This window comes from Pyrus communis, chromosome 12 (genome assembly GCF_041283825.1).
Source record: "Pyrus communis isolate YQ-2024b chromosome 12, ASM4128382v1, whole genome shotgun sequence".
In the NCBI taxonomy this organism is placed as follows: Eukaryota; Viridiplantae; Streptophyta; class Magnoliopsida; order Rosales; family Rosaceae; genus Pyrus; species Pyrus communis.
Window position 1 is genome coordinate 6,469,091 of NC_142576.1, and position 19,022 is coordinate 6,488,112.

Here is a 19,022-nt window from a genome sequence, read left to right on the forward strand (position 1 = left end):
TAAAAATAACTGTATGTACAACAATACCCCAATAGAAATCAAACACCTTATGGCCCCCTCACCAAAGTTCGAGCCTCCCGACCTCCTTTCCCTTTCACCATAAAACCCCACATAACTCTTGACAAGAAAAAAAAGGCGCAAGCCACACAATATGCTAATCATTACTAACTATCAACTTTATGCATATATTATACATTATCGTTATTCATATGAATCGAATTTATGATCATTTATTAAAATATAAATAAATTAATAACTGTATTCCGGTAACATTAAAATAAGTCTCAACTTTTACATTTCAATCGAATCATACGTTATTACGTGAGAAATACGTCAGGTGATAAGAAAATAAGTCATTCTTGTATATAAAGCCCAATTATTGATAAAATTAAGCAAATGAAACATGGGGTCCAAACTCCATAATCTTTCCAGACCCAGAAGGGATGAGTAACGGTGGCTGTCAACATGCGTATGGCGATTGGTGAGCACGCGCATTTCTTACCAAATTAGCAAATAATACGCGCCTGTCTCTACAGATTTGAGAGTCGGAACAAAGTGCGCCTTCCCGTGCACTCTGGTCTCCTCTCTATCTCTCTCTCTCTCTCTCTGCAACTGCCTCCCTCGCCTTATCCCTTCACTCTTCCACCACCCTTCTTCAAAATTCCCACGCCATGGCCGGAGATTCCAGAGCCATTGTATCATGGCGGAGCATCCCGAGCCTCAACGCCTCCCGCTGCGCCCTCAGCGACGCCGCGGACCACCACGAACCGCTGTGGACGACCGCGCAGCTCAGCTTCAGCAGCGGCCGTGGAATTCGGTGCAATTTCGCATGCGTTTCGGTGGCGGAAAGGGGAGAACAAAGGAACGAGTTTTTGCCGACCTCGGCTCAGCTGTTGAAGCATCCTTTGGCTATTCTCGCATGCGTGCCCAAGGACGTTGCGCTATTTGCGGCCGGAGCCGTCGCTGGAGCCGCCGCTAAGAGCGTCACCGCTCCGCTCGACCGCATCAAGATTCTTATGCAGGTGCTCGTTAACTCTCTCTCTCTATCTGTCTTTGATTTTTGTCACATTTCTCGCAATTTTATAGCCCGATATGCTTTGGATACGGCTTCGTATGGAAGACATTGTGTTGCCTTTGCCTTTTGTGTTATGGTTTCGGTGAAAATACGAAGAAAATGTTCAAAATTTGTTGCTTCCGGGGAATTTAGAAGGCATTGGTTACAAAATCCAAAATTTTTATTTGCATTTGTGAATTTTGGAAGTAGCTGATTTGAGAAAATAGCATAGAAAAAAGAACATTAGGTTATGTATCTTCTAAACTTAAGAACAACATTACTCTGGAATTTTCAAAATTAATTAGTAATTCAATTGGAACTTTTCAGTACTCTAAAAGATGTTGACATATTTGCAGACTCATGGGGTGCGAGTTGGGCAGCAAAGCGGTAAGAAAGCGATCAGTTTTGTCGAGGTATGTTATGGTTCGTCTGGACCATCCTCTGGCTCTGCCCGGGTTTTTAACATCATAAATTATATACATTTGTCTTACAGTCTTGCATTTTCAGCTCTATCGCCTGCTTTTAGTTTCTCGTATTGTGGTTTTGTGGCTTACATAATTAACGTAGATTTATGATCTTTTCATACAGTAGCATAATTCATGGTTTTTCAAAATTTATTGTTCTTTATTATTTAATATATCTTTTAGAAGCATTTGACCTTATCCTGTATGATCACCTCTTCATGTTTAATCTTGGTGCATGCCCTGCAGGCCATAACAATGATAGGGAAGGAAGAAGGGCTTAAGGGGTACTGGAAGGGCAACCTTCCTCAGGTTTTCTGCTGATTAAATTTCCCATTTAGTTACAAAACATTACTTTCCCATGCTCTATAGAAGGGGGTTTGTTTGAGTTGCATTTAAGTATGAAAATTCCTTTAATTGTTTAGGTGATACGGATTATCCCTTATAGTGCTGTTCAGCTTTTTGCTTATGAGGCTTATAAGGTAATTTTGAAACCCTCTTCAAGAAAATCTTTGTGCAGCATTCCATGTATTCAGAAATAAAGCTCCTAAGTTTTTTTATTTGAATTTGAAGAAACTCTTTAGGGGCAAAGATGGTGAGCTCTCACTTCTGGGAAGACTTGCGGCGGGTGCTTGTGCAGGCATGACATCCACTTTTGTGAGTAATGCATTTATGGTCATTTGTGGTATTGTAACATTTCTAGTTGATGAGCCTCTTCCTGTTAATTGTAAACCTGTTTGTCAGTGTAGTACTCTATGGGAGATGTAAAACCTTGTATTTTACTTAACACTATGGATAGTCGTTAACATTGTTGGTTTTTTGTTTTTTATCTAGCTTATTTTCATTCTACCTGTTATGTAGAACAATTCACAAATCTACTATTTTCCATCTGTAGGTAACATACCCATTGGATGTCCTGAGGTTGCGCTTAGCAGTTGAACCAGGGTATCGAACTATGTCTGAGGTATGACTGACCTGATGGTGTTATTTTTAATAAGATGCCCTTATGTTCATGAAAGATGAATTTTGAAGTGTTGTTTCCAGATTGCCTTAAACATGCTAAAAGAGGAAGGAGTTGCATCCTTCTACTATGGTCTTGGACCTTCTCTTATTGGAATTGCTCCATATATTGCTGTGAACTTTTGCATTTTTGACTTGTTAGTTCACTCCTACCTCTTTCTTTATTACACCGAAGGAGAATACAAATGATTGTATTCTATGTTAGTCATAGACTCAAAGTTTTTCGGATGACAGGGTGAAGAAGTCTTTACCGGAGGATTTTCAAAAGAAAGCTGAAGCATCTCTATTAACAGGTTTGGTGTCAGCTTCCCTTGCCACACTCACTTGTTATCCCTTGGATACTGTCAGAAGACAGATGCAAATGAAGGGCACACCTTACAAGACGGTTTTGGATGCCATTCCAGGTAACATGAGACATGAGATAGTAACAAGTCTGAATGTAGTGGGGTCTTTTAGAATTATAACATGAGACATGTTGTTACAGTTGCAGATGTCTTTAGTTTTTCTCACTATTATGTATTGTATATTTACTTGCTTCGTCTATGATATTATGATTAAATGGGGCACATTCTTGGGGACCAGGAATTCAACTTTCCAATATTCTTGATTTGGTTCAAAGTGGTATAAAAATACTTATATGTTCAATATCTCTTCATGAGTTATGCTTACAATGGTGGGCAAAAGATAACGAATTTGGTAATACATGGATCATACTTTGCATTGGAGTATTAGTTCTGAGAATATTCGTTGCGTGATAGTGTAGGATTTAAATGTTTCTATGAACTGAAGAACGTGGACCGTGTGTGCATGATATAGTTTTATCTTTGTGAGAATAGTTTTACCTTAAAAAGTAACAAAAAAGTTTCATTCGGTGATAATTCTGGCCCTTACATGGTAGAATGCGTCTTTTCCTGCATGCATAGTGAATTGGAAAATTAGCTGTTGGTCAAGCCTTTGAGTTTAGGATTTAGGGTTTCTTTTGATTTGTGTGTGAGCTGGACTCGACTTAGGGTTGTGACTGAGTTATATCTTTGGGTTTATAGTCAAAGTCATTTATCTGAGTTGATGTTGCTTGGGCAGGTATTGTGGAGCGTGATGGACTTGTAGGTTTATATAGGGGTTTCTTGCCTAATGCTTTGAAAACTTTACCGAACAGCAGGTTCCATGAACATCCCTGTCTATTCATTCCCTATCACATTATGTTAAAATATAAGCCGAATGATCTCATTCCTAAGTGCAATTTTGGTTAGCTAATGAAATCTCCCTCTGTCAACTGCAGCATTAGGCTCACAACTTACGACATGGTCAAGCGTCTCATTGCAACCAGTGAAAAGGAGTTTCAGAGAATTGTGGAGGAAAATCGCAGTAAACACCATTAAAAGGCTGTTGGGTGAACAGTCCAACATTTTGTGCGACTTTATTGTCTTTGGTTCAGAGAACTACACGAGTACTATGAGGACTGACCTTCACCGAATTTTCTTCCCGGCATTATGCGGGACTTGTATTAGTGAGGACTGAGCTGCCCAGTCAATGCTTTGTCCCGAAGGTTCTATATATTTTTGTAGAACATTCATTAGTTCTAGCTAGGTTTCCTATTAGTTCTAGGTAGAAAACCCTTGGATTTTGTAGTAATTCATCGACCCGGCCTTTCTTTGTTGTAACGTAATCCTTCCAGGTAATGGAAGCTGTTGTGATTATAATTTCCATGTAGTAACATTCTTTTCTTGAGTCAGTCCCGTAGGAATCGAACATGTGATGTTATAACACGTGAATTAGCAACACGTGTCTGTGCACTTACTACATCAATTCTTTTAACTGCTGTAAAATGTGGCCGTGCAAAGCATTATTGGGAGAAAAAATCCATAGTAAAATGTATCTATTTGATAAGAGAGATTTTCCTACACCCCTCATATGGAGGATTGAGATGAAGTGAGGAGTGAAGGCTTCGATGTTGCGGTGTTCCAAATCAATCATATCTTATGACATCAAGCGGGGAGTTAAAACATTTGGTGATGCGTGACAAGTTTGAAATGTCACAGCGGGATAATGAAGTTTTAGGCAACTCCTCCCTAGAAAAATGAAAGAAGAAACTACAAGTTTGGTTATTAAATTTAATCTGTATCATCAACATGATTCCATGAAACTTGATAATACATTGTGAATTCAAAGTTAAAACTAATTAAGTGCTAGTGATTAACTTGCACTACATATTTTAACTGCTTAATTAGCCAGTTAATTAACTCTGGCCTCTCTCTTTCTTCCAGAAAACAAAAGAAAACAGATCAATCGCCGTCACGGTCCGTGAGCCTACTGGCCGGGCCATCATGGAGCCGCACCAATATTCCGACCACCAGACGGGGCAGACCCTCCATTCTTGCCAGACTTGTCGATTAACTTGTCCCTGTGCAAGTGTGCATTAGAAAACAATGAGAGAGACGGAGAGAGAGAGAGAGAGAGAGAGAGACTGAGAGTGATGTACTTACTTGACATACAAGGCACAGGCTAATGTCATGGCAGTGTCCCGCACACCTAGCAGAACCATCTTTCCGGTGATGCACCAGCCGCTCGGCGTGCTCATTGAGGAGAAAGGAAACAATGGAGGGGGGAGCGAGAGAGAGAGAGATTGAATGATGAGTATGTGAGTAGTGTGTGCTTGAGATTTGAGTGATAGGGTTGTAAATAAATAGTGACTGTTTTACTTTCTACTGAAGCTTATTACTTGGGGGTGAAGTCAACAGAGTTTCTTTCTCATCAAGAAATACAAGAAAAAAGGAGTGTGGGCAACAAACAAACCAGGAATTTTGTAGCTGTTTTTGAATTATACTCGTATATATATATATATATATATATATATATATATATATATATATATATATATATATAGATGTGTGTGTGTGTGTGTGTGTGTGTGTGTGTAATGGATAAATTAGGTCCAGTCGGGTAATTATCGCATTAGGTGATAATTGACTAAAAAAATTTAATTTTCTAGCAAATTATTTGTTTCATATCATAATCAAATGGATAATGCCAGGAAAATTAAAATTTTAAACCAAATTTTTGAACCAAATAATATGTTCCTAACAGAAAAGGTACACGTTAACCAACACTTAATAATAATTCAACCATAAAATTAGTTCATGTTTTCTTTTACAATACAACTATTAGGGTTGGAAGCCATATTTGTAAAAAAAATGAACCACAATGTAAAGAAGGGTTTTTAAATGGGAACACCCAGTGAGCCTGGCTCGAGGCCCATTATGTTCCGTAAGAGCGTCATGACCACCACCTTTGTCTTCGTACACCCGCCTCATGGTTGGGCCAACAATATTGAAGGAACAACAAGTACACCGTCACAGTGATAACATCATAGTAGGATTTTCTTCCGTTTAAAATTTTCTACTTTCTAATTTTTCATATTCACGTCAATACGATGTTGACGGGATAAAATTTAAAAAAAGAGCCAAGTTAATTGGTTGATCCTAGAAGCGAATGGTAGCTTCTCACTCTAGACGATTGTGCTTTAGATGCAATCTCTGTTGCCTTGTCATTTTCATCCAACCAATCATTAAGTATCCAATCCTTTATTGATTACACTAGCCTTCATGCACACGCTCACGCGCGTGCAGAAGATATTTTTTGAATCACGGCATCGTTTATTTAAAAAATAATAATAATCATTTGACAATTAATTTAATCATAGTGAAAGACCTTTGACAAATTGTTTAATCACATTGTTATCCGCATGCGAAAAACTTTTTTTATTTTTTTTCTCCCTTCCCACTTATATTTATATTATATTTTATGATGATCAAATTACCAAATTACCCCTGAGTTATTTGATATATTATATTGGGCTGCTTTTGGATTTTTTTGGTTGAGGGGTCATTTGTCCAAATTTTTTTGTCGAATGGCGTGACCCCAAATTTTTGTCGGCATGCGTGGGGCGTTGGCTTTCACTCTCCCCATTTATATTTATATTATATTTTATGATGACCAAATTACCAACTCACCCTTGCATGATTTGATATATTATTTTGGGTAGGTTTTGAATTTTTTTGTCTAAGGGGCAATTTGGTCCAATTATTTTTGTCAAAGTGGGTGGCACCAATTTTTTTGTCACATGTGTGACCCCAAAGTCACTGTTCATCGCACCGCTCGCTTTATATATTATAGATTTCCTTGCATTGTCAATTTGTTTTCTTGAAAACTCGGCGAAAATTTATTGATATGAGAAATAAAAAGTTAGAACTAGTGGTGGAGAAATTTTTTAGTGTGATCAGAACACGAGGTAGTATACCACATATTATTATGTAAATAGTGGAATATGTGTGTTAAAAAATTAATAACTTAAAAAGTAACATTTTCCACCACTTATATAAAAACGTATCATTCGTGTTCCGATCATAATAAAAAATTTCGCTAATCAATGGAGACAAAAATTTTACTCCTCATATTACAAGAAACGAGGACAAAACAAAAACTTGCCTAGTGAAACTTGAAGAAAATGAATACAAGAAAAGAAGAAATTGCTGCAATCAAGCAACAATGTACAAACCATATCCCAAAAGATTACCTCGGAACGAAAAAAAATGCAAAAGTCCGACTCATTTATATATGATGCCTCTGCAAAATCAGGTACCAAGTATTACCACATAAAACTATTATTTTTTGCACCAACTCTTTTAGATGATGCCTCTCGAAAATCATTTACCAGCTCTTCTATATGGTGCCTCAAAAATGCAAATTACTAATTATTTTTCAGAACTGGTATTAGCACTTCAAAATCTCATTCTATACTCTTTATAAGTGTTTTTTTTTTCTTTCTAATTATAGAAAGTTTGAAATGTCAAATGAGATTTTTGAAGTGTTAATAGCAATTCTCTTATTTTTAACACAAGTTTTTTTGAGAATATTTTTTTTCACCACCATATTTATCATGATTAAATGAGTTTAAATTCTGAGATATGTATAATGAATAGACATAAATCTCAAAAATGCGCCCATTTTATTGTCATCAACTTTTGCTATGATCATTTTATACCATTTGTCTTTGTAAGTTGACGAACATTACCAATTATAAAGCATTTTCCACCCAATTCAAGTCGGTCCCCAATTCCAATCCACTTATCTTGTGCAAAGAAGCATATATAATTCGAGGTAGCATGACAACAAATGCCTTAATCGTGATTCATTATTTTTATGTTTTCTGCTAAGTAAATTTATTACACAAAGGTGGTGGACACTAATTAATTTCTAAACTAATGGATGTACAGGATTATGGACAACAACTGTGCAAGAAGCCACCTTTTTCATGGCGTCTGTAGATATGTATCTCTCAATCTTTCCCCAGCTGGGAACCATTATTCCTAATGTATGCATACATTATTTTAACTATAGTTAATGTGTTAACTGTAGTGTTTGAAATTTATTCAATACGATCCATATTTTCATTGAAATATCGAAAAATTACAGTTACTCTTAAATTTCGGCTAAAACGAAAGATTTCGTCGATATTTTAGACACATCTATTAAATAATAGAGAAATTTTATATTTTGTCTAAACAAGTATTTTTAACATTGAGCAAATTTCATCATGTCTATCGAAGGTAATCAATATCGATATCGATATTTCCATAAATTTGCACATCGATATTTCTACCGGTACCAATATTTTAAACATTGGTTAACTGTAAATATACCAATATTTTAAACATTGGTTGACCGATACCCATACTTGATGGTGAAATTTACATGTATATCTGAACACTTATCACATGGATTTTTTTTTTAAGGTAATAAGAAATTATTTTGTTTTTGTTGGTACCACTTGTTGGATCTGGATCCTCTCCGAGGTAAATTCTCAGGATCCTGCTGAACGAGAAACACGGATCGTTAGATTTCGATCAAACGGCTACAAACAGAAAAATCTCTTTTAAGTTATAATAATTATAACCGTTGGATCGAAATCCAACTATCTGTGTTTATCGCTCAACAGAATCCCGAAGATTTGCCTCGGAAAGGATCCAGTTCCCTACTTGTTGACCAATTAAACCCCAAATATCTAATCAACGAGGCACCAAATTGTGGGAGTCCCTATATTTCAGGGACTAATAGGCCAATAACATAACACTCCCGACTCCATGATAAACAATAAAGCTGAAAGCAAACGGCTGGGAATGTGGTGGTCCCTACCATTCCACCAATCACGACACGTCGCGCTTTCAACAACCACCGAGCACGGGACCCACTCACTAACGGTTGAACCAGATCGTGATGCATGGAGGCCACGCGTCAAGACGACCGCTGCCGTCACCCACCCACAGCCCGGATTTAGCTTCGTCCCTGTCCTCACCTGCCCACCGCCCCGGCGACGTCGCTGTCGCTGAATAACAACCGGCAAACGGCAAGTCGGTAGGCTAAACGGCCACTCGCAGGGTGATGATGGAAACATACCGGGGAACGGTCTGTCATGAATCTTGAGGCGGGAAGGAAAGGGGCAAATGTGTCATTTCATAAATAATAATTTTTTGTTTTTTTTTTTTCGTTCCATACTCTGCTTCTTCTCTCTATTAATACTGTTTACGTGTGCTCTAAGCGAAAATCAAGTAAGCCCCAACCCTTCTCTCTCTCTCTAAAACCCTTCTCACTGTGCACGATTCTCTCTCTCTCTAACGCTTTAGCAGTTGCGAATTCACAACCCCAAAAACCAATTTTATAAATTTTGATCAGATTTTTCTGGTTCTAGAGAGAGAAAGGGTCGTATATTTCTGCTGTTTTTAGAGAGAGAGGATTTGAGGTGGGTGGAGTGATGAACGTTTAGAGTTTTTTATGGGAGGGATGAGAAAAGAGTAAAAACGATCAGGAAAAGAAAAATGCGAAAGTCCTTCAAGGATTCTCTCAAGGCGCTCCAAGCTGATATCCAGTTCGCCAACACTCTGTAAGAACTCAAATTCTTTCTCTCAAATTTCATACGTTTCTGTTAATTTTTGTAAATTTTCAGATTCTGGGTCGTTCCCAATTTCCATTTTTTCTTTTGGGTTTATGGGATTTTGATGGAAAAAGATCGTATTATGATGTTTCAGAATTTGGGTTATCTGTTTCACTTGATATTTGTTCATCCTTCTGGATTTCTTTATGTAGTTTGCATTACAGAATTTACTGACATTTGGTAAAAGTTGAACAACTCACCACTGATTATTACTGTTACTGTATGAGGGTCTGAGCTTTCTGATAATATATATTTTTTCGTGTCCTTGTAATTTAGGGATTCATCGATATGGATTGAAAGTTTCCTGTTTTATAAACAATCGGTTCTGCTCCAAACCCACAATTCACAATTAATTTAAATTGTGGATGGTAGGCTGGTTGCTATAGATTCTTAATTTCTTAGCATACTTGTGGAATTTCGGTTTCTGATGTTAGGCCGCTTGACGTATCGAAACTGCTTCTTGATTTGGTGGTTGTTCAAACTCTATATACTAATTGGTGTAGCCGTGTAGGAGGGGGATGTGAGCTGCTTCTTTCAGCTTTTACTCTGATTTGTGTGGTGGGAATTGTGGAGCTGCAATTATTGGTGTTTTCAACTGTACCAAAATTTTCCTTTTTCAAGTTGGGTAACTTATTTCTGTAGAACTTCAAAATCTGCAGTTAATTTTGATAGAGGATAATACCCTCATCCTGTTCTCATCCTAGCCAATCTGGGAACTTTTTGTTGGCCCACTGCATATTCAAATGTTTTAGATTCCGAATTTTTTTTGTTTTGATGTCATTTGCTTTGGAATTTTCTGAGGGAAATAGAGGGCAAGTTGTATCTTGTAGGTTTTATCCGTTTGAAATTTAATGTTTCTTGTGCATACAGGGCTTCTGGTTATCCGAGGGAAAATGATGGGGCCTGCTTCCAAATGAGATTATCCTACAGCCCGGCTGCGCAATTCTTTTGGTTTCTCATTCAGTGGACCGATTGTCACCTTGCTGGATCCATGGGATTGCTTAGAATTCTAATATACAAGGTGAATTGTAGTGACCCCTCCATCTAACTTTTAATCTGGTGTATTGGTAATAAAGAATTGTAGCTTCTTGTCATTGTTGTGATGGTGTCAATTTTGTCGCAGGTGTACGAGGATGGGAAGACCACCATGTCTATTCATGAAAGAAAAGCTAGTCTAAAAGAGTTCTACGGTAAGTAAATTGAAAGCAATTTGTATTCTTTTCTTAGAATTCTTGAACAGAAGTGTTTATAAAACAAAGATGTACAACTCTTTAGCAATCCCGTTTTGACTGTTTCAAATCAGGCGTGATATTTCCTTCGTTATTGCAACTTCAGAGGGGATTGACTGAGGTAGAAGATAGGAAACAAAAAGAAATCCTTTCCACCAAGTACAAGAGAAAAGACGAGGCAGTCAAAGGAAAGCTCTCTGAAATTGATATAGAGCGAGAAGAAGAATGTGGTATTTGCATGGAGATGAACAGCAAGGTTGTATTGCCCAACTGCAGTCATTCTATGTGCATGAAGTGCTATCGAAACTGGTAACCAGCTGTTACTTTCTCCTTCTTTATCCCCTTTTGCTTGTTGATCTTGATTTCTCATCTTTCTTACTGAAAGTTTTCTGTTTGTGTTCAATTTTTTGTGCACAAGTGGTTGATGATTCAAGTAATCTTCACTTGCACATAGATAGGCTGAAACGCGATAATTTGGATCCATATATTTCAAGTTTAGCAATCAAAATACATCGTATTAAGAATGTATTGAAAGTGATATTGTATAGTTCTCTTAAGTGATAAAATAGCACCACGGTCAAATGGTCGCTGGCATATATAATCTGGATCTAAGATGTCTGTTTTTTCCTTGGCTACATCAGTTAATGTGTCTGTTTTTTCCTTGGCTAAGAAGATTTCCCTTTTGATTTATCTAGGCGTACGCGGTCTCAATCATGCCCCTTCTGCCGAGACAGTCTGAAACGAGTCAACTCATGTGATCTTTGGATCTACACCAGCAACAATGAGATTGTTGACCTGTCTGCAATCTCTAGGGAGAATTCGAAGAGACTTTTCATGTACATTGATAAGCTTCCTCTCATTGCGCCAAATCCAGCGTATGTTTCTTATGATCTTCGTCGATAAGGGGTTTATACTCGCATGTTCTTTCGGCCCTTGTTTTCAGTAAGGGCAATTAACAGGGGCTGGAATATCACCTGGGAAATTCTCATTACAATTCTTTCCGTATCTCCAATTTATTTATATTGGAAAGTGTAAATAGAGTTGCATTACTTTGACAATTTTCTCTTTAATTTGTAATTAATTACGATACTAACATGTCATTTGTGTTAGGTTAGAGGTTCTTGTATCTTTGTAAGCAAGCATGAAAGTTGTTTTCTGTTTCGAAATCTAGAAGCCCAATTGGGAACAAACTGATCAAATTGCGTAAGCATTTGTAGTTTAATTATTCTTGAACTCCTCTCTTCGTTAGTTTGTAAATGGGTTTAAGAAGATACGCACCGTCATCCGCCATGCCAGATCTTGGTGCATAAGCAACCTACTTCCGATTTTTCTTTCAAAGGGAACCTGTTTGGAGGAGGACGCGGTGCCACAGCACGCACGACAGTCGACTCCGGTGACAGATGACGATCAAGATCTTCTGGCAGCATCCAGACTGCCGTAGACGCCATGCCGATAGTGACTTGCACATGATTCATTACAATTTCCTGTTACTTATGCAAAAGCTTTCTTAAAAGGACAATGACGCATCTAATCCTAAACATTCGAACATAGCATTACTATTCATGTATTAACATCCAAAAGGGGTGGGTATAATTGGCTTCGCCATGAAGGCATGAAGTAAGAGAGAAACTTCAGTACGGTTATAAAATGGGACAAGCATGGATTTGGATAAGATTATAATATATTGGTCTTGTTGCTTTTGTAAAAAGTATTCTCCTGATGATATGGTCGTGACCCGTGGGGTGTCCAAGATTTTTCTCATGAAGTACGTATTCCTTAAGATTTCCATTCTCATTCAGATCCTGCAATACATTCAATATGAGATGACTTTTTAGCTAAAATGGTCCATGAAATTGACGTAACTCTGCACTTTAGTCTTTGACAATAAAAATCAATAGCAGTGGTTTCTGAGTTTGTCCACCATAACACCGCATTCGAATCTTATGAGGTTATGCTACACTAAAGATTTGGAACCCCGCATTCCAATCTTATGAGGTTATGCTACACTAAAGATTTGGGTCATTTTTTTAACCTCAATCCTTGATTAGTTAGTTATCAGCCTCGGCTCTTGTAAATCGGAGTTTGGATAAATTACATTTTACACATACTCGGCTCTTGTCATTACAGTTAAAATACAATTCAAACGTTGGCTTACAAAAACATATATGAAACAGAAGAAACTCACCGAGGAAGTGGCAACCACAAGAAAAACGAACTAGATTTTAGGGTACTTGTGAACTCAACCACAAGAAATGCCACAATCATCTCAAAAAGAAAACAGTCAATTTGATGTCCAAATTTCCCAAACCCCACCATCAGATAAGGCAAAGATAAGGCCGATACCCTCACATCCGTCAGATGGATACTCTTCTCAATCCAAGGGCCAGTAATCCGCCACACCGGATCATCCATTCCAACCCGATACAATACTTCACTTCCATATCTCCACATAAAAATCCCAAACAAATTCACTTAAACACACATTGCAATAATCTCCATCCTACCTCCACCCCCGGCGCACGTTAGCACATAGCCATGGCAACAACCACAGCTGCTGCCGCCGCTACATCCTCCTTCATCGGGACACGCCTCCCGTCCGAGGCGTACTCGAACTCGGGTCGGGTTCAGGCCCGGTTCGGATTCGGCTCCAAGAAAACCCCGCCCAAGAAATCAACAAAACCCACTTTCTCGACTGACCGCCCGCTTTGGTACCCAGGCGCAAAGGCTCCGGAGTGGCTGGACGGGACCCTGGTGGGCGACTATGGGTTCGACCCGTTCGGTTTGGGCAAACCCGCGGAGTATTTGCAGTACGACTACGACGGGTTGGACCAAAATTTGGCCAAGAACTTGGCGGGTGACATCATCGGGACTCGAACCGAAACCGCGGACGTCCAGTCGACGCCGTTTCAGCCTTACACGGAGGTGTTTGGGTTGCAGAGGTTTAGGGAGTGCGAGCTGATTCATGGAAGGTGGGCCATGCTCGCCACGCTCGGTGCTCTCACTGTTGAGTCCCTCACCGGGATCACATGGCAAGACGCCGGAAAGGTACGTAGCTTACATTTTGCATGTTTTTATTTGGCGGCAAATCAAAGTGCATATACATACTCATTATTACTTGTAATATATTTTTCTTAATTTTCGACCGTTAGATCGAATGAATTAAATAAGATAAACGGTCAAAAGTTAATAAGAACGAATGAAAGATAAAAATAGGTATGTGAATAGTTTGGTGTATTTGCCATTTATTACAGTCTAATGATATTTCTCTTCATTTATAAGTGAAAGATCTTAGTATCGATTATTACCAAAAAACAAATTTGAACCATCTTATTATTAGTTCATTGTCAAACTTAACTTACTCTCCCTTCTAAAGTAGAAAATCATTTGTTCAATCGTTGCCAAAAGATAAATTTGAATCATCTTATTATTAGTTTATTGTCAAGCTTAACTTACTCTCCCTTCTAAGTAGAATATCATTTGTTAAAAAAAATGAAAAAAAAAAAAAAAGTTAGGTGTATTTTTGTCTTTTCACCTCACAGTTAACGCTAATTACAGGTGGAGCTCATCGAAGGTTCATCCTACTTGGGTCAGCCACTCCCGTTCTCACTAACCACATTGATCTGGATCGAAGTTCTAGTGATCGGCTACATCGAGTTCCAGAGGAACGCCGAGCTCGACCCGGAAAAGAGGTTGTACCCGGGTGGCAAGTTCTTCGACCCGTTGGGCCTTGCCGCCGACCCAGAAAAGAAGGCCACCCTTCAACTGGCTGAAATCAAGCACGCGCGCCTCGCCATGGTTGGGTTCCTTGGGTTTGCCGTGCAGGCCGCCGTAACCGGAAAGGGCCCGCTTAACAACTGGGCTACCCATTTGAGTGACCCGCTCCACACTACCATCATCGACGCCTTCTCTTCTTAGACCGCCCATTCTCTACGTGCATATCATGTTTGGTTTTTTAATTAGTGGACAATGATTAATTATGTACCGTTAATTACATAGATGAATCATGATTTGTGATGCTTAAGCTTGTAAAGATTGTAATGTGGTCAAAGGATTAGTGTAAGCAACGGCATGTGAGCTTTTCCTACTTGCTAAAGGACTGCATGTTTGATATTTTATGGTACTTGCTTTGGACGGCAAACAATTTATCTCGAGTTAAGAATTTGCTTAACTTAAGTAGCGAGTGAGAATAGTGTAAGGAGTTTTTGATACTTAATGTAGACAAATAAATTAGTATTGAACTCGTCATCCATGAGAGTTTAAACTTAATCTCTTACTTGCAAGAAAAAATAATGTCACTAAATGTAATATTAAGTGAATATTAAGGCATTTAACTTATTGCAAATGAAACCACACTTTAGGACTTGATCGAAAATAAAACATAATTGTATGGCCCATAGTTAAGAAAATTTTCATTTAACCAATTGATCGATTATAAGATGTTTTTATGGGTAAATAAAATCAAATTACACTATCTAAGTGAAAAATTATGGATTTAATTGAAGAAAAAAAAATACATAGTGTTTGTACCATATTTGACCAATCTCGAAACTACCAAGCACCGATCAACTTCATACCTTCAATGACCCACTAAAGGATTTATGCTTATGCCGAAGTATAAGAGTTTCCCTCTACCCAAGATATCAATCACAATACGACACGTGTCAACTTTAAAATAAAGGACGAAAGATAGAGACTCTCCTTAATTATAAAAGAATGTCCTCTCACTAAGTAACCGAAACAACCGAACGAATGTCGCAAACTCAACACCTTACATTGTTCTAAAGTCTCAATGACTTTGTGCATCAACACATAGCATATTCAGGTTAAACCCATTAGTTGTAATAGTGTGTCTACCCCTTTCACTCAAGTTCGAGATTACATCTCCCACTCCCAAAATGATAACACAACTTAATAATTTTGCAAAGAATGATAATCTCATTCCATATAAATTAGAATAATTAACTTACCATTTTGTAAAATAAATAAATCAAAACTACAATAGATCAACTAGTAGAAGTCATTTTTTTTTTCATGGGAAAATGATTTTGTGCAAGTGACTTATAGCTCGAATGTCATAGAGCATTGATCACTACACCCTGGTCTAAATTCGAACTCCCCCTTCCTCCCCTCAACGCACCAATATCACTTGTGTAAAAAGATAACCAGTGAAATAAAAATTGAGAGTTTCAACTCTATGATTGGATTGGGCTTCGATTCCTTACTAAAAGGATCCAGAGATAATTTTAGAGATTCGTAAATCGTATCCGTTCATCGTATATCGTGCGATCAGTTTTTATCAAGTACTATTTGTATTTAATTTTAAATAAAAATATTTAAAATAATTTATAACCTCAATAAACGAAAAAAAATTCACGATTCCTAAATCCTACAAAGAGAATTCGGCGTGAATCCGGATTTTTTAATTTTTGTCACCCAGTTCAAATTCCTTGAGGTAAAAGCATCTGATATTTAGATCAAAAGCCGAAACATGTTCCAGACTGCTTCTCCCCCAAATCACAAGTCCGCGACGGCGGTACACGACCTACCTCCTCCCGCCTTATCTCCATTAACGAAGACTACCACCGGCGAAGGAGGCTTCTCTCGTCCATTAAGCTCACCAGGTGTTTGATTGTTTGCCTCTGAGAGACTGGTTACTGTTTTTGCTTGTATAAATCTTCTTACTTTATCGACATTGCACATTTGATTTTATGTTTGGTAAAATTGATGATAAGCGTTACAGATTGTTGCATTTTGGGCATGAAATGTGAGTATTTACGGAAGAAAAACTGGACATGGGAACTCGGAGTGGTTTGTGGAATTTTGCCAACAAGTTTTTCACATGTGGGATTATAGGTGTATATGTTTCGGATCGATTTGCGAGTGTTGCTCCGGTGCGGGGTTCCTCTATGTCGCCTACGTTAAACCCGGGAACGAGTTCTTTGATGGGCTTGCCAACTGGTTGGTATATTGAAAGACAGCTCATTAAGTTGTGTTGTGCAATATAATGGTTTGTTTTGTGGTCTGATTGTGATTTGGTTGCAGATGACTATGTCTTGGTCGACAAACGGTGTCTTCAAAACTACAAGTTCTCACATGGTGACGTGGTAGTTTTCCGGTAATTTCTGCCCCAAACACTACTCGAGTACTTTTTGTGCCTAGTGAATTATAACAAGCAGCTTGAGGGAACATTCTGCAGCTCCCCAAGTAACCACTAGGAGAGTCACATAAAGAGAATAACTGCCTTACCTGGTGAGTGGATTGGAACGCGTCACTCCTATGATGTGGTGAAAATTCCAGAAGGACATTGTTGGGTTGCGGGGGACAATTCATCTTCTAGCCTGGATTCGAGATAATTTGGACCAGTAAGTATACCTAACTGCTAAGTTTGTGCACCAGAAAAATAAGTAGTTTAACGATAGTATAATCTTTCATTGTGGCCTTAATTATATTGATTTGGTGCCCAAATATGAAACCATAAGCTGACTAGGTATTTGAATTTACTTTTGTATTTTGTATGGCAAATCACTCCTCTTGTTTATATATATTCTGAAAATTTTGAATGTGGAGTAGGATGGAAATTGTTTTTGTATTCTGTTAGCTTGTGGCTTGTAAATGAGACAATACGTTTTTCAGGACACGATAAAATTGAAATGCTATATAGATAATTAGTTTGGCATTTTGGAAAAAGTTTGCAACTCATGGCTCTGGTAGATGATTTTGTTGTTGTTGTTGGAAAACATGGATAGAATCCAATGCTTGACGTATTCTAAGACTTTGTTTCGGATGTTGCTTTCAGTTCAGTTGTCCGCATCAGAATTGATATTGTGCAAAATAATTTGAAAATGTGGCTACTTTTGGCTTCCTTCTAAACCTATGTTACTTTGGCTAACTTAAACAAGCTGTTGTTGGCAGATTCCTCTTGGTTTAGTTCAAGGAAGGGTTACCCACATTTTGTGGCCTCCTCAGAGAATGGGTGCTGTTGAGAGAATAACACCGCACGACACAATTTCATCTTCATAGTTGGACATTACTCGTGCATCCCCTTTTTTGAACGGAAGAATGTATACTTTTCCTTCTGGACCCTTTATATTTTGACCACACGTCACGGAGGCATGCTTTCATTGGAGTTTTATTAATCAAGGAAGATCAAATGATGCCCGTTTCAACTTCCGGCCCTCCTCGAGGTTTAGCCATCAGCTCATCAAGTTTCTTTGTCTTAGCTCTTGTTTGGTTCTCTACCTAGTTACTGTCTCGTGCTAAACCTTGTCCACTGGTCGTCAAGTTGACAAGAATATGTGTTTTGTGAAACCATCTATAGGGGATCACATCCAATTTTTGATTCAATAAAGACTTCATTTATTGATGAGTTATTTTTCAGTCAAGTGGCTTGATTTTATTTAGAGGTTTGGTGAAGTTTTGCTTTCTACACTGACCTAGAGGAGCCCTTTCCTTCCTTTGAGGCGGTCCCATTTACAGGTTTTTCACGTGCTCGGAATACGGGATGATATATCACATGTCATTATATAAGTGGTGGGACTCTTGAAAAATAAAACCTTCATACACTTATGTAATGATATGTAGTGTTTCACCCCATGTTCCAGACACACTAAAAAATTTCTCATTTCCTTCCATGGAGTTGCGCTCGGTTGCGTGGTGAAACTAAACTCTAATAAAAATTTTAAGGGTAGAAATTGCCCCTAAAAATCGGATTGGAAGGGAAAGGTAAGCAAAAGCTCTTAAAACGCCTTTAAGATACACTAAATGATGTGGGACAATTGGGTTCTAAAAACAATCATGGATCGTCTCTCTTATCACAACGTGAATAGTCAGATGATAATACAGTAAAACACATAATTGCATAAAACAGGTGTCGCTCCCAGTCGGATTGGGTTGGCTTTTTTGCTTTGGTCTAGTCACTATGAGTGAAACGTTTCTTTTGTGAATGAGATTGGTGAATGGCTTCTTTCCGTCCTCCAACCAAATCTGAATCTCATTCGGTTTCAGGGCACGGCCCCCACAAATAATGCGTCCTTACTTTCTACCGTGGCTTTTTCCCATTAGCGACCAGTTTTTTCAACCAAACAATGGGCCACGAGATTCTTCCTTTTCTTTCTTTTTCCCAAAAATAGTAGAGGGAATTTTTTTCTTCTTCTGAAAGCTACTGTGCAAAACTTTTTTATTTGTAAAATATTATAACGAAACGCATGTGGACGTAGTCACATCAGCGTGGAGATTGCACTCTCAATAGTTGAGTTTGAATAATGTCAAAG

At 38.2% G+C, this 19,022-nt stretch overlaps 3 protein-coding genes and 1 pseudogene across 6 annotated transcripts; all 4 read left to right on the forward strand.

The window, feature by feature from the left end:
• The first annotated feature begins 436 nt into the window (after positions 1-436).
• LOC137745668 (putative envelope ADP,ATP carrier protein, chloroplastic) lies at positions 437-4,316 on the forward strand. Of its 2 annotated transcripts, XM_068485664.2 has the most exons (10): positions 437-1,022; positions 1,411-1,467; positions 1,765-1,827; positions 1,941-1,997; positions 2,089-2,172; positions 2,411-2,479; positions 2,560-2,672; positions 2,770-2,939; positions 3,616-3,694; positions 3,815-4,316. In XM_068485664.2, the coding sequence occupies exons 1-10, from the start codon at positions 672-674 to the stop codon at positions 3,912-3,914; spliced, it is 1,143 nt and encodes a 380-aa protein (XP_068341765.2). In that variant the 5' UTR covers positions 437-671; the 3' UTR covers positions 3,915-4,316. The 2 variants fall into 2 exon arrangements, with proteins under 2 accessions (XP_068341765.2, XP_088538115.1); XM_088681989.1 differs by lacking the exon at positions 3,616-3,694.
• A 4,811-nt stretch (positions 4,317-9,127) lies between these two features.
• On the forward strand, positions 9,128-11,985 carry LOC137745980 (E3 ubiquitin-protein ligase AIRP2). Of its 2 annotated transcripts, none has more exons than XM_068486017.2 (5): positions 9,128-9,472; positions 10,394-10,544; positions 10,647-10,713; positions 10,827-11,061; positions 11,448-11,985. In XM_068486017.2, exons 1-5 carry the CDS (start codon positions 9,408-9,410, stop codon positions 11,653-11,655), a joined length of 726 nt encoding a protein of 241 aa, XP_068342118.2. In that variant the 5' UTR covers positions 9,128-9,407; the 3' UTR covers positions 11,656-11,985. The 2 variants fall into 2 exon arrangements, with proteins under 2 accessions (XP_068342118.2, XP_088536869.1); XM_088680743.1 differs by lacking the exon at positions 9,128-9,472 and adding an exon at positions 10,025-10,143.
• A 1,221-nt stretch (positions 11,986-13,206) lies between these two features.
• Positions 13,207-14,862, forward strand: LOC137744747 (chlorophyll a-b binding protein CP29.1, chloroplastic). The gene is made up of 2 exons (XM_068484538.2): positions 13,207-13,797; positions 14,308-14,862. The coding sequence occupies exons 1-2, from the start codon at positions 13,288-13,290 to the stop codon at positions 14,665-14,667; spliced, it is 870 nt and encodes a 289-aa protein (XP_068340639.2). The 5' UTR covers positions 13,207-13,287; the 3' UTR covers positions 14,668-14,862.
• Positions 14,863-16,119: 1,257 nt separating this feature from the next.
• On the forward strand, positions 16,120-18,129 carry LOC137744156 (uncharacterized; annotated as a pseudogene). The gene is made up of 5 exons (XR_015953997.1): positions 16,120-16,373; positions 16,493-16,710; positions 16,795-16,867; positions 16,949-17,114; positions 17,665-18,129. The product of XR_015953997.1 is annotated as an uncharacterized LOC137744156 (transcript).
• The last annotated feature ends 893 nt before the right edge of the window (positions 18,130-19,022 follow it).

Bases quoted from the DNA above. Each gene is read 5' to 3' on its own strand.
- LOC137744747 (XM_068484538.2), top strand. From the start codon at position 13,288: ATGGCAACAACCACAGCTGCTGCCGCCGCTACATCCTCCTTCATCGGG. The intron at 13,798-14,307 runs GTACGTAGCTTA...CGCTAATTACAG, and splicing joins CATGGCAAGACGCCGGAAAG to GTGGAGCTCATCGAAGGTTC.
- LOC137745980 (XM_068486017.2), top strand. From the start codon at position 9,408: ATGCGAAAGTCCTTCAAGGATTCTCTCAAGGCGCTCCAAGCTGATATC. The intron at 10,545-10,646 runs GTGAATTGTAGT...ATTTTGTCGCAG, and splicing joins TTAGAATTCTAATATACAAG to GTGTACGAGGATGGGAAGAC. The intron at 11,062-11,447 runs GTAACCAGCTGT...TGATTTATCTAG, and splicing joins ATGAAGTGCTATCGAAACTG to GCGTACGCGGTCTCAATCAT.
- LOC137745668 (XM_088681989.1), top strand. From the start codon at position 672: ATGGCCGGAGATTCCAGAGCCATTGTATCATGGCGGAGCATCCCGAGC. The intron at 2,173-2,410 runs GTGAGTAATGCA...TTCCATCTGTAG, and splicing joins CAGGCATGACATCCACTTTT to GTAACATACCCATTGGATGT. The intron at 2,940-3,814 runs GTAACATGAGAC...TGTCAACTGCAG, and splicing joins GGTTTTGGATGCCATTCCAG to CATTAGGCTCACAACTTACG.